This window comes from Panulirus ornatus, chromosome 5, assembly GCF_036320965.1.
Source record: "Panulirus ornatus isolate Po-2019 chromosome 5, ASM3632096v1, whole genome shotgun sequence".
In the NCBI taxonomy this organism is placed as follows: domain Eukaryota; kingdom Metazoa; phylum Arthropoda; class Malacostraca; order Decapoda; family Palinuridae; genus Panulirus; species Panulirus ornatus.
The window spans coordinates 44488653-44503029 of NC_092228.1; the positions used below are offsets into that span (position 1 = coordinate 44488653).

The 14377-nt window shown below is 46.3% G+C and overlaps 1 protein-coding gene and 1 long non-coding RNA gene across 5 annotated transcripts in view; one reads left to right on the plus strand and one right to left on the minus strand.

Annotated features, from left to right (window-relative positions):
* The window catches only part of LOC139748751 (uncharacterized), a 269145-nt gene that overhangs the window by 200424 nt on the left and 54344 nt on the right, over positions 1–14377 (minus strand). The gene's annotated exons all lie outside the window — the stretch shown is intronic.
* The window catches only part of LOC139748750 (cardioacceleratory peptide receptor-like), a 217746-nt gene that overhangs the window by 168256 nt on the left and 35113 nt on the right, over positions 1–14377 (plus strand). For all 4 annotated transcript variants that reach the window (XM_071662175.1, XM_071662174.1, XM_071662177.1 and 1 more), the window contains exon 3: positions 4525–4660. In XM_071662175.1, the coding sequence (XP_071518276.1) occupies positions 4525–4660 (136 nt within the window). The remainder of the gene's footprint in view (positions 1–4524; positions 4661–14377) is intronic.

Genomic DNA, 14377 nt, shown 5'->3' on the forward strand with positions numbered 1-14377 from the left:
ATGACCAACCAATCGCCTTTTTTGCCTACGTCCCCTTGCAGTTTAGTGCAATCACCGCTCCTTCGTCTCACCTTTCACCACTATTGGGCCATCATCAGCAAATACACACTTCAGGCAGGACTAATCTATTTGGGCCACAAAGTACAACAATTCAGTGGTGTGGAGTTCTTACATGACGTGTGCTCTCCTCTTCCTTCCCTCCCTCTCCTCCTATTGCCAGAGGGAGGGAGGGAGGAGGGGGGGGGGAGTTGCCATGTCCCATCTAACCGTTTAATTATCCACATCACCGCCCCCCGACCACCCTTATTTTGGACAATGTCTCTCTCTCTCTCTCTCCACCATCGGTCCTCTTCGATAGACAGTATCAAAGGCCAACACCCACCCACCCACCCACCCACCTCCCACCACCACCTCCTTGAGGCCATCTAAGAATAGACACGCCACCCACCCGCGCCTCGTTTTCTTTATCCTCTCTCAGAATGCTGTTTGTGCTCGCTCACCAAGACATCACAACCCATTCGTGTCCCCAAATGTCGTATTCTTAAGTAGCTCCTCGGTCAAATCTACAATTACTACAGTCTGCTTTCCAATTACATTTTCTTTTTTAATTCCCCCTTTTTTTTTTAAAGGTCATGGTAACATCCCGTTTTCTACGTCGGGTTTTTTGTTTTTTTTTTTTTTTCTCAAGACACCTTTGGCTTTCCTTTTTCCCTTAGGTTAGTACTACTGCCTCTTGGCTCCTGTCCATTCGTCTGTCAGGACATTGCCCCTGAGAGAGAGAGAGAGAGAGAGAGAGAGAGAGAGAGAGAGAGAGAGAGAGAGAGAGAGAGAGAGAGAGAGAGAGAGAGAGAGAGAGAGAGAGAGAGAGAGAGAGAGGGGGGGGGGGGGTTTGACAAGGGCTTTCCCACTCACACCCTGAGTACGAGTGGCAAAATGCCCATATACAAATGTCCAATCTCGAGACCTCAAGTCTTAAGTGTTTTCACCTTCCAATTTGAGACCTCAACTCTTAAGTGTTTTCGCCTTCCAATTTGAGACCTCAACTCTTAAGTGTTTTCACCTTTCCAATTTGAGACCTCAACTCTTAAGTGTTTTCGCCTTCCAATTTGAGACCTCAACTCTTTAAGTGTTTTCGCCTTCCAATTTGAGACCTCAACTCTTAAGTGTTTTCACCTTCCAATTTGAGACCTCAACTCTTAAAGTGTCTTCACCTTCCAATTAGGAATTGCCACCACGTCACACCTTTCCTAGGCCCTCATTCGTGCCGCCCCCCTCCCACCCTTTTTACAAATTGGTCATTTGTGTTCCAATGTGTCTCCGTGTCCTGTTCTACCCAGCGAAATGTTCATTCGTGTTCTAGTGTGCCCTGTTCTCGTTAAATCACACACACATACCATGAACATATTTCTATATTAGCTATATCTTTTCAGATCCCCCCCCCCCCCTTTGTCAACACTAAGTCTAGATAATAGATTGATGCTCATTAAATTGGCTAATTAACTCGTTTATCATTAGACACGACACCCCATTTTCTGTTCAAACGTCACATCAATGTTCATATGTTACCAAACGCCACGTTGTTCAACGAATGATAAACGAAACGAGAACAAGAAATGATTGAAATTGTAAAATTAAAAAGGTAGATTCGTGTCTTCGTATACCTGTAGCCTTATCTATACGTCTTAGAATGTGATGATAAGGTGATAACACGACCCACCATTTCCAAGCTGGCTCTATCGACATATCAGTCTATCGAGAGGGGGGGGGGCGGGGGCCCCTCACAAGGGTGGGTGGCTTCTTGCACCCACAAGAATCCATCATTTCCCAGCTACTGACCGTAGCGCTCCCAGCCTTGAATGAGTGAGGAAAGATTGACCAAGAGGATATATGTGTCGGAGGTGGAGGGAACGAGGAGAAGAGGGAGACCAAATTGGAGTTGGAAAGATGGAGTGAAAAGGATTTTGTGTGATCGGGGCCTGAACATGCAGGAGGGTGAAAGGAGGGCAAGGAATAGAGTGAATTGGAGCGATGTGGTATACCGGGGTTGACGTGCTGTCAGTGGATTGAATCAAGGCATGTGAAGCGTCTGGGGTAAACCATGGAAAGCTGTGTAGGTATGTATATTTGCGTGTGTGGACGTGTGTATGTACATGTGTATGGGGGGGGGGTTTGGGCCATTTCTTTCGTCTGTTTCCTTGCGCTACCTCGCAAACGCGGGAGACAGCGACAAAGCAAAAAAAAAAAAAAAAAGATATATATATATATATATATATATATATATATATATATATATATATATATATAAGGTCCACTGGAGCGAAAACGGGGGGGCGGGGTGCCCGCCCCCTCTCCGTTTTTAAAAAGAAAATAGTCAACCAAAATTTTTTTTCTCCAAACGCTGGTTCATTACTGTCCGGTAAGAGGTCACGCGCGCCACGGGGGGTTGGCCATCCTATTGACTACGGCCAGGCGCCTCCCGCTGGCCTTTCTCACACCTTGTGGCTCAGTTCGGGACCAAAATAAAAACACTCGGTTCTCGTCCAATTAGCCACCATATGTTCTCTACAGCTGGTATCTAATGTTCTCTAATTCATTTCGTTTTCTAATTTTCTAATATAGTTAGATTTTGAATTAGAGTTTCGATATTGGGGAGTTGAGGGGGGGGGGGGTAGGGGATGTGACTAGGTTTGGAGCGCTAGGAGCTAGGTAATGGGGGAGAGGTGGAGTGCTAGGAGCTAGGCACTGGGAGAGAGAGAGGAGTGCTAGGAGCCAGGCGCTGGGAGAGAGAGAGAGAGAGAGAGAGAGAGAGAGAGAGAGAGAGAGAGAGAGAGAGAGAGAGAGAGAGAGAGAAGGACTCCTAGGAGGCTAGGCACTGGGAAAGGCCAGTGGTGCTAGGAGGCTAGGCACTGGGAAAGGCCAGTGGTGCTAGGAGGCTAGGCACTGGGAAAGGTCAGTGGTGCTAGGAGGCTAGGCACTGGGAAAGGTCAGTGGTGCTAGGAGGCTAGGCACTGGGAAAGGTCAGTGGTGCTAGGAGGCTAGGCACCGGGAAAGGTCAGTGGTGCTAGGAGGCTAGGCACTGGGAAAGGTCAGTGGTGCTAGGAGGCTAGGCACTGGGAAAGGTCAGTGGTGCTAGGAGGCTAGGCACTGGGAAAGGTTAGTGGTGCTAGGAGGCTAGGCACTGGGAAAGGTCAGTGGTGCTAGGAGGCTAGGCACTGGGAAAGGTCAGTGGTGCTAGGAGGCTAGGCACTGGGAGAGGCAAGTCGTGCTAGGAGGCTAGGCACTGGGAAAGGTCAGTGGTGCTAGGAGGCTAGGCACTGGGAGAGGTAAGTCGTGCTAGGAGGCTAGGCACAGAGAGGCAAGTCGTGCTAGGAGGCTAGGCACTGGGAAAGGCCAGTGGTGCTAGGAGGCTAGGCACTGGGAGAGGCAAGTCGTGCTAGGAGGCTAGGCACTGGGAAAGGTCAGTGGTGCTAGGAGGCTAGGCACTGGGAGAGGTCAGTGGTGCTAGGAGGCTAGGCACTGGGAGAGGTCAGTGGTGCTAGGACGCTAGGCACTGGGAAAGGTCAGTGGTGCTAGGGGGCTAGGCACTGGGAAAGGTTAGTGGTGCTAGGAGGCTAGGCACTGGGAGAGGTCAGTGGTGCTAGGACGCTAGGCACTGGGAAAGGTCAGTGGTGCTAGGGGGCTAGGCACTGGGAAAGGTTAGTGGTGCTAGGAGGCTAGGCACTGGGAAAGGTCAGTGGTGCTAGGGGGCTAGGCACTGGGAAAGGTCAGTGGTGCTAGGGGGCTAGGCACTGGGAAAGGTTAGTGGTGCTAGGAGGCTAGGCACTGGGAAAGGTCAGTGGTGCTAGGAGGCTAGGCACTGGGAAAGGTCAACCCACGAGCGCTTTCGTGTATTGACCCATCTTCAGACAGCCGTCAATATACGAAAGCGCTAAATGTTCTCCTATAAATGTTCTTATCATAAGTGTTCTACTATAAATGTTCTATTATAGATGTTCTCCTATGAACCCTCTTCATCTCCCCCCCTCCCCCCCCCCTCTTGATGTTCTACAAGCGCTGTTCATTTATCTTGTGGGTACGTGTTTCAAGCTATGTTCTCTGTTCTACCGACAGGGGGGGAAAAAGCGGTGTTATGGCTCCTGTTCATCGTAGGTGTTCTTCATACCATATTCTCTGTTCTTCAGACAGAGCAGTTCACCGTGTTATGCCTCCTGTTCACCACCGTCCTAGATGTTCTTCAATTATTGTTCTCTGTTCTTTCTCTCTCCCCACACAGACGGAGCAGTTCACCATGTTATAGCTCCTGTTCACCACCATCCTAAATGTTCTTCAAGTGTTGTTCTCTGTTCTCCCCACACAGACAGAGCAGTTCACCGTGTTATAGCTCCTGTTCATCACCATCCTAGATGTTCTTCAAGTGTTGTTCTCTGTTCTCCCCACACAGACGGAGCAGTTCACCATGTTATACCTCCTGTTCATCACCATCCCAATGTTCTTCAAGTGTTGTTCTCTGTTCTCCCCACACAGACGGAGCAGTTCACCGTGTTATGGTTGCTGTTCATCTCCATTGTAGTGGGCAACATTGCTGTCATCACAGCTCTGCTTCTTTCCAAGACCAGGAAATCCCGCACCAACTTCTTCATCATGCATCTGGCAGTTGCAGGTCAGTACATACTTGCTGCCTTCATCCATTCCCGTCGCCACCACCCCGCCACATATGAAATGGCACCACCACCCCTCCCTCCTTCCCCCCAACATGTGCGCGAGGTAGCGCTAGGAAAAGACAACAAAGGCCCCATTCGTTCACACTCAGTTTCCAGCTGTCACGTAATAATGCACCGAAACCACAGCTCCCTTTCCACATCCAGGCCCCACAGAACTTTCCATGGTTTACCCCAGACTATTTCACATGCCGTGGTTCAATCCACTGACAGTACGTCGACCCCGGTATACCACATCGTTCCAATTCCCTTTCTTGTCCACATAATAACTATGATACGTTCGTTGTCTGTCTTGGACAATCGTATGTTTACCTAATGGCGTCCTAGCTACGTCTCTTCGTTGTATGTCAACTGACTGTTATATTTCTCTCTTGTGTCACCCCTGATGATGATGTGATTATGACACAAAAGTGCACTTGGGAACTTATCGTGTTTCATTTTCCCCGTGGACTCAGAAATATATATATATATATATATATATATATATATATATGTAAGGCATGTGTACGTGTAGGAAGAGAGGAAAGTGATTGGTTCTCAGTGAATGTAGGTTTGCGGAGGGGTGTGTGATGTCTCCATGGTTGTTTAATTTGTTTATGGATGGGGTTGTTAGGGAGGTAAATGCAAGAGTTTTGGAAAGAGGGGCAAGTATGAAGTCTGTTGGGGATGAGAGAGCTTGGGAAGTGAGTCAGTTGTTGTTCGCTGATGTTACAGCGCTGGTGGCTGATTCATGTGAGAAACTGCAGAAGCTGGTGACTGAGTTTGGTAAAGTGTGTGGAAGAAGAAAGTTAAGAGTAAATGTGAATAAGAGCAAGGTTATTAGGTACAGTAGGGTTGAGGGTCAAGTCAACTGGGAGGTGAGTTTGAATGGAGAAAAACTGGAGGAAGTGAAGTGTTTTAGATATCTGGGAGTGGATCTGGCAGCGGATTGGACCATGGAAGCGGAAGTGGATCATAGGGTGGGGGAGGGGGAGAAAATCCTGGGAGCCTTGAAGAATGTGTGGAAGTCGAGAACATTATCTCGGAAAGCAAAAATGGGTATGTTTGAAGGAATAGTGGTTCCAACAATGTTGTATGGTTGCGAGGCGTGGGCTATGGATAGAGATGTGCGCAGGAGGATGGATGTGCTGGAAATGAGATGTTTGAGGACAATGTGTGGTGTGAGGTGGTATGATCGAGTAAGTAACGTAAGGGTAAGAGAGATGTGTGGAAATATATATATATATATATATATATATATATATATATATATATATATATATCACAAAAGGGTAGAAATCAGTGTTACCAATGTTTCCAGCATAGCTTTTCCATTTTCTACTTCAGCAAACAACCATTTTCCCGGCCATTTTAAATGGCTTTTCCTCCGTCGATCGTAGAGCAATTCCGTCGAGAATTACGAAAAAGTTCTTATATAATATATATATATGTATATATATATATATATATACATATATATATATAATGTTTGATCGCCGTTTACTGCGTTAGCGAAGTAGCGCCAGGAAACAGACGAAAAACGGCTCATCCACTTATATATATACATACACGTGTATATATATATATATATATATATATATATATATATATATATATATATATATATATATATATATATATATATATATCCCCCTCTTCAAGCCACCAGCTGCCACACAGCGACAGATGGTACCAACCCCCCTTCTTCAAGCGCCGACTGACACACACACACACACACACACACACCCACCATCCTTCCCCCTCCTCAATCCCCTTCCCCCCCTTCTCAATCCCCTTCCCCTCCTCAATCCCCCCCTCCTCAATCCCCCCTCCTCAATCCCCTTCCCCCCTCCTCACCCCCCTCCTCAATCCCCTTCCCCCCTCCTCAACCCCCCCTCCTCAATCTCCTTCCCCCCCTCCTCAATCCCCCCTCCTCAATCCCCCCCTCCTCAATCCCCTTCCCCCCCTCCTCAATCCCCCCTCCTCAATCCCCCCCTCCTCAATCCCCCCCCCTCCTCAATCCCTTCCCCCCTCCTCAATCCCCCCTCCTCAATCCCCCCCTCCTCAATCCCCCCTCCTCAATCCCCCCCTCCTCAACCCCCCCCCCCCAGCTGACACCCCGACGAGAAAGAAAGGCAATCTTGAGGCCTTCCCCTCGGTCCCCCCGCTGACGGTAAAAAAATATTAGGACGCGCTCCCCCCGGGTGCAGGGAGAGGAGGGGAGGGGGTTTTGCCCCCCCAGGGGGAGGAGGGGAGCTGCTTTTTCCCCATTTTGGCTCCCGGGTACCCCCCCCCCAGGGGGAAAGGTTCTGCCGGGGGAGGGGCCCAAAAAGGAAGGCCCCAAGAAGAGGGTTAGCCCCCGCAAGAGAAAGAGAACCCCCGGAGAGGGGGAAAGGGGGGGCGGAGGGGGTTGGGGGGAGGGGGGGCCCGGAAAAAAGTGATAGGAGGGGAAATGGGGGCGTTTAGGTTGGGAGGAGGAAAAAAAAGGAGAAAAGTGGTGGATAGATGAGGCGGAACAGGAAAGGGTTGGAAGTGGGGGGAGTTTTTTATATTAGATGATGGGGGCTTTGTGGAGGGGGGGGGGGGGGGGGGGGGGGGGGGGGGGGGGGGGGGGGGGGGGGGGGGGGGGGGGGGGGGGGGGGGGGGGGGGGGGGGGGGGATGGTTAGTATGATGGGGGAGCAGTGTATAGTGATGGGGATGGTTAGTAATGATGGGGGAGCAGTGTATAGTGATGGGGGAAGGTTAGTGATGATGGGGGAGCAGTGTATAGTGATGGGGGAAGGTTAGTAATGATGGGGGAGCAGTGTATAGTGATGGGGGAAGGTTAGTAATGATGGGGGAGCAGTGTATAGTGATGGGGGAAGGTTAGTAATGATGGGGGAGCAGTGTATAGTGATGGGGGAAGGTTAGTAATGATGGGGGAGCAGTGTATAGTGATGGGGGATGGTTAGTAATGATGGGGGAGCAGTGTATAGTGATGGGGGAAGGTTAGTAATGATGGGGGAGCAGTGTATAGTGATGGGGGAAGGTTAGTAATGATGGGGGAGCAGTGTATAGTGATGGGGGAAGGTTAGTGATGATGGGGGAGCAGTGTATAGTGATGGGGGAAGGTTAGTGATGATGGGGGAGCAGTGTATAGTGATGGGGGAAGGTTAGTAATGATGGGGGAGCAGTGTATAGTGATGGGGGATGGTTAGTAATGATGGGGAGCAGTGTATAGTGATGGGGGAAGGTTAGTGATGATGGGGGAGCAGTGTATAGTGATGGGGGATGGTTAGTAATGATGGGGAGCAGTGTATAGTGATGGGGGAAGGTTAGTAATGATGGGGGAGCAGTGTATAGTGATGGGGGATGGTTAGTAATGATGGGGGAGCAGTGTATAGTGATGGGGGAAGGTTAGTAATGATGGGGGAGCAGTGTATAATGATGGGGGAAGGTTAGTGATGATGGGGGAGCAGTGTATAGTGATGGGGGAAGGTTAGTGATGATGGGGGAGCAGTGTATAGTGATGGGGGATGGCTAGTAATGATGGGGGAGCAGTGTATAGTGATGGGGAAGGTTAGTAATGATGGGGGAGCGGTGGTGGATAATGATGGGGAGGGGATGGTTAGTGGTGATGGGGGGGTGATGGTGGATAGTGGTGATAAATGGATGGGGGGAAGGGGCGGGAAATGGGGAGTGACTGAATAGTGACTGAACTCATTATGACGGACAGCCCCCCAAACCCCCCCTTCCAGTCCCCCCTTCCAGCCCCCCTCAGCCCCCCTTCTAGCCCCCCAAACCCCCCTTCTAGCCCCCCTTCCAGCCCCCCTTCAGCCCCCCCAAACCCCCCTTCCAGCCCCCTCAGCCCCCCCTCAGCCCCCTCAGCCCCCACATATTCTAACAGCCATACTACCAAACCACCAAGTGTGGGGCTCACATCTGGACTGACATATAAATATAAACATAACGATAAATGAACATTATGGCCACACAAGGTATAAATGAATTATCATAATTACATTAGCCTGGATAACTGATCCAAGATAACTGATAACTGATCCAAGATAACTGATAACTGATCCAAGATAACTGATAACTGATCCAAGATAACTGATAACTGATCCAAGATAACTGATAACTGATCCAAGATAACTGATAACTGATCCAAGATAACTGATAACTGATCCAAGATAACTGATAACTGATGAGGGATAACTTGAAGTAACTAATTATATATGATAACTAATGATAAATGATAACTAATAAGTTATCTAAAATAAACCTCAGAGCCTGTAGAGACAAGTTAACTCACTCTCCCTCCCCTCTCACTCTCCTCTCACTCTCTCACTCCCCTCTCACTCTCTCCTCACTCTCTCTCCCTCTCTCCTCTCACTCTCTCCTCTCACTCTCTCCCTCTCCTCCTCTCCACCTCTCTCTCACTCTCTCCCTCCCCTCTCACTCTCTCCCTCTCTCCTCTCACTCCTCTCTCACTCTCTCCCTCCTCTCTCACTCTCTCCCTTTCTCCTCTCACTCCTCTCTCACTCTCTCCCTCCCCTCTCACTCTCTCCCTCTCTCCTCTCACTCCTCTCTCACTCTCTCCCTCCTCTCATTATCTCCCTCTCCTCTCACTCCCTCCCTCCCCTCTCTCTCTCTCTTCTCTCTCTCTCTCTCTCTCTCTCTCTCTCTCTCTCTCTCTCTCCTCTCACCTCTCCCTCTCTCTCTCCCACCTCTCTCTCTCTCTCTCTCTCTCTCTCTCTGGACTCCCCCCCCCCATCAAGGCAGCAAAACCCCCTCCCTTTCCCCATCCCCGGAGCGGCCGGATGGAGAGGGGAGGGAGAGGGGAGAGGGGAGGGGGGAGGGAGGGGGGTATCTCCCCTCAGTGTCTTGGCACGTGGCCCGTGCTGGGGGTCTGAGGGGAGGGGAGGGGAGGGGGGCTAGTGGCGTGTGAGGGGGAGGGAGGGTAGTGGCGTGTGAGGGGGTAGTGGCGTGTGTGGGGGGGGAGGGGGGTAGTGGCGCGTGTGGCCTCTCACTGTATTCTCCCTGGCTTCTGTATACGACCATCTGTGCTAGTGTGTATACAGACGTATACATATGTATACATATATGTAGACATACATACACATCTATATATATATATATATATATATATATATATATATATATATATATACATACACAAGTATACATTAATATATACATATGTATACATGCACGTGTACATACATGTACATTTATAGATATGCACATATACAGCTATACATATATACATGGACGTCTATACATGTATATATAAACCCTTAGTGTATATATATATATATATATATATATATATATATATATATATATATATATATAAACCTTTACTTAGTGTATAAACCAGACCCCCATCTGATGATGAACAGCTGGTGGTCGACTGTGGTCAAAATGCAGTGCGCAGGATTCGAACCCGTCCCACCAGAAAACCCAACCGAGTGGCTAACCCACCTATACGCCAATGGCGTCTCTAAGGCCCACACCACCACGCCTCAACGCTAGGGTAATCACCTCTATGTGCTCAAGGATCACATGGTCGTCCTTGAGAGTAGACCTCAGAAGGGGGGGGAGAGGGGAAGGGAGGGGAAGGGGGGAGAGGGGAAGGGGGGGAGAGAGAGGGGAAGGGGGGGCAAATAAATGAATTATCACCCTCTCTAAATAAAGAAATTAGCACGTCTTCATGACAGACGCGATGCATACATAATAGGCGTAGTGAAGATGATGCAAAAGTCAAAATACGACTTGAAATACGATCAATAAGGTCGTCCAACCCTTATTTAGATAAGGCTAACCAGCCCTTATTTAAGTTAATAAGGTTGCTCAACCCTTATTTAAATAAGGTCGTCCAACCCTTATTTAAATAAGGCTAACCAACCCTTATTTAAGTTAATAAGGTTGTTCAACCCTTATTTAAATAAGGTCGTCCAACCCTTATCTAAATAAGGCTAACCAGCCCTTATTTAAGTTAATAAGGTTGTTCAACCCTTATTCAAATAAGGCTAACCAACCCTTATTTAAACTAATAAGGTTGCTCAACCCTTATTTAAATAAGGGCGTCCAACCCTTATTTAAATTAATAAGGTTGCTCAACCCTTATTTAAATAAGGGCGTCCAGCCCTTATTTAAATAAGGCTAAACAACCCTTATTTAAGTTAATAAGGTTGTTCAACCCTAATTTAGATAAGGCTAACCAACCCTTATTTGAACTGATAAGGTTGCTCAACCCTTATTTAAATAAGGCTAACCAACCTTTATTCAAATCAATAAGGTTGCTCAACCCTTATTTAAAAAAGGCTAACCAACCCTTTTCTAAATAAGGTCGTCCAACCCTTATCTAAATAAGGCTAACCAACCCTTATCTAAATAAGGTCGTCCAACCCTTATTTAAATAAGGCTAACCAACCCTTATTTAAACTAATAAGGTTGCTCAACCCTTATTTAAATAAGGTCGTCCAACCCTTACTTAAATAAGGCTAAGCAACCCTTATTTAAACTAATAAGGTTGCTCAACCCTTATTTAAATAAGGCCAACCAACCCTTATTTAAACTAATAAGGTTGTTCAACCCTTATTTAAATAAGGCTAACCAACCCTTATTTAAATTCATATTTATTAATTACATAATTCGATATATATATATATATATATATATATATATATATATATATATATATATATATATATATATATATACATAATTCAGCACTTCGAGGGAATATTCAAATGGAGAATATTTGAAGGAATATTCTTTCCCACCCCCCATCCCGTTTTCTCTCGCTGGGGGAAAACTTTACAAATATTTATCTCAAGATTTGAGGCGATATTCGAAGGTGACATAGCGCAATGGCTTGCCAAATATCCATCCGAGGTGGATGGTGCGAAAGCAGGTCTTAGGGATATACACACGAGCCCCTATGTATACACACACACACACACACACACACACACACACACATACCCAGGCACACACACACACACACACACACCCAAGCGCATATAAACATGCATACACACACACACACACACATACACACACACCCAGGCACACACACACACACACACACACACACACACACCCAGGCACACACACACCCAAGCGCATATAAACATGCATACACACACACACACACACACACACACACACACACACACACACACACATACACACACACACTCACATACACATACACCTAGGCATACACACACCCAGGCACACACACACACACACACACACACACACTCACATACACACACACCTAGGCATACACACACCCAGGCACACACACACACACACACACACACACACACACACACACACACATACATACCCAAGCACATATAAACATGCATACACACACACACACACACACACACACACATACCCAAGCACATATAAACATGCATACACACACACACACACACACACACACACACACACACACACACACACACACAAAGCCCAGGCACATATATAAACATATATACACACATAGACACCCAGGCACACACACACACACACACACACACATATCCAAGCGCATATAAACATGCATACACACACACACACACACACACACACACACACACACACACACACACACCCAGGCACACACACACACACACACCCAGGCACACACACACATACCCAAGCGCATATAAACATGCACACACACACACACCCAGGCACACACACACATACCCAAGCGCATATAAACATGCACACACACACACACACACACACACACACACCCAGGCACACACACACATACCCAAGCGCATATAAACATGCACACACACACACACACACACACACACACACACCCAGGCACACACACACACACACACACCCAGGCACACACACACATACCCAAGCGCATATAAACATGCACACACACACACACACACACACACACACACACACACCCAGGCACACACACACATACCCAAGCGCATATAAACATGCACACACACACACACACACACACACACACACACACACCCAGGCACACACACACATACCCAAGCGCATATAAACATGCACACACACACACACACACACACACACACACACACACACCCAGGCACACACACACATACCCAAGCGCATATAAACATGCACACACACACACACACACACACACACACACACACACACCCAGGCACACACACACATACCCAAGCGCATATAAACATGCACACACACACACACACACACACACACACACACACAAAGCCCAGGCACATATATAAACATATATACACACATAGACACCCAGGCACACATATAAACATACATACACACTCACACACAGACACATATATAAACATACACATACATACAAACATGCAATACGAATGTATGATTTATTCTCCTTATTCATAGAGGACAAGACACATGTATGATAATACATATATACATCATACACATATGTGTATTATGCATGACATAGGTAATGGGTGAGAGTTAACGAGGCCCTTCTGTTCCAGGCGCTACCTCGTTAAAGCGGGAAACAGCGGAGGATTAATATATATATATATATATATATATATATATATATATATATATATATATATATATATATACATATATATATATACATACATATATACATATATATATATATATATATATATATATATATATATATATATATATACATTTCTTACGTACGAGTAATTTTGATAACTATGGAAAAATATAATAAATAACTTATTTACGAGTGGTTTTTCCCATAGATGTAGCAGACATACGAAATAAATTATTTATCTGATAATGATAGTTCAGTTAACATCACCATAGCGACTCGGTAAACAGTAGTTTCAAACAAAACCATCGAACGAGGCTGTTAATGACCCAGTTAGGCCAGTGGAGGTGCCAATTAAATCGTCACCACACACTCATACGCTTGAAATAAAGGCTTTTAACATTATAACACCAAAAGGCTTAAAGGCTTCTAACATTCTAACACCAAAAGGCTTAAAGGCCTCTAACATTCTAACACCAAAAGGTTTAAAGGCCTCTAACATTCTAACACCAAAAGGCTTAAAGGCTTCTAACATTCTAACACCAAAAGGCTTAAAGGCTTCTAACATTCTAACACCAAAAGGCTTAAAGGCCTCTAATATTCTAACATAAAATGGCTTAGAATAAAGGCCTCTAATATTCTAACATCAAAAGGCATAAAATAAAGGCCTCTAATATTCTAACACCAAAAGGCTTAAAAGAAAGGCCTCTAACATTCTAACACCAAAAGGCTTAAAAGAAAGGCCTCTAACATTCTAACACCAAAAGGCTTAAAATAAAGGCTTGAAATAAAGGCCTCTAACATTATAACATCAAAAGGCTAAAAATAAAGGCCTCAAACATTCTAACATCTAATACATCTTAACATCTAACACCTGATAACCATTTGAACACCTTAATTGAACAGATCCTCTAATTGAACACAAGGGATTTGAACCCCTCGTTCTGATGTGTACACACGGGGGGGGGGGGATTACCATTATACTCGACTCTAACAAGCAGTTGGTTGTTAACTAATTCCTCCCTAATTAGGAAAATATTAACTACTGTTCGGCTCTGTTCAGTCTCTGGTGTTCAAAAGTTCAGTTAAGGGAGCATCAACTGGTTTAAAGTTCACTTAAAGGAACACAACTACCTTAAA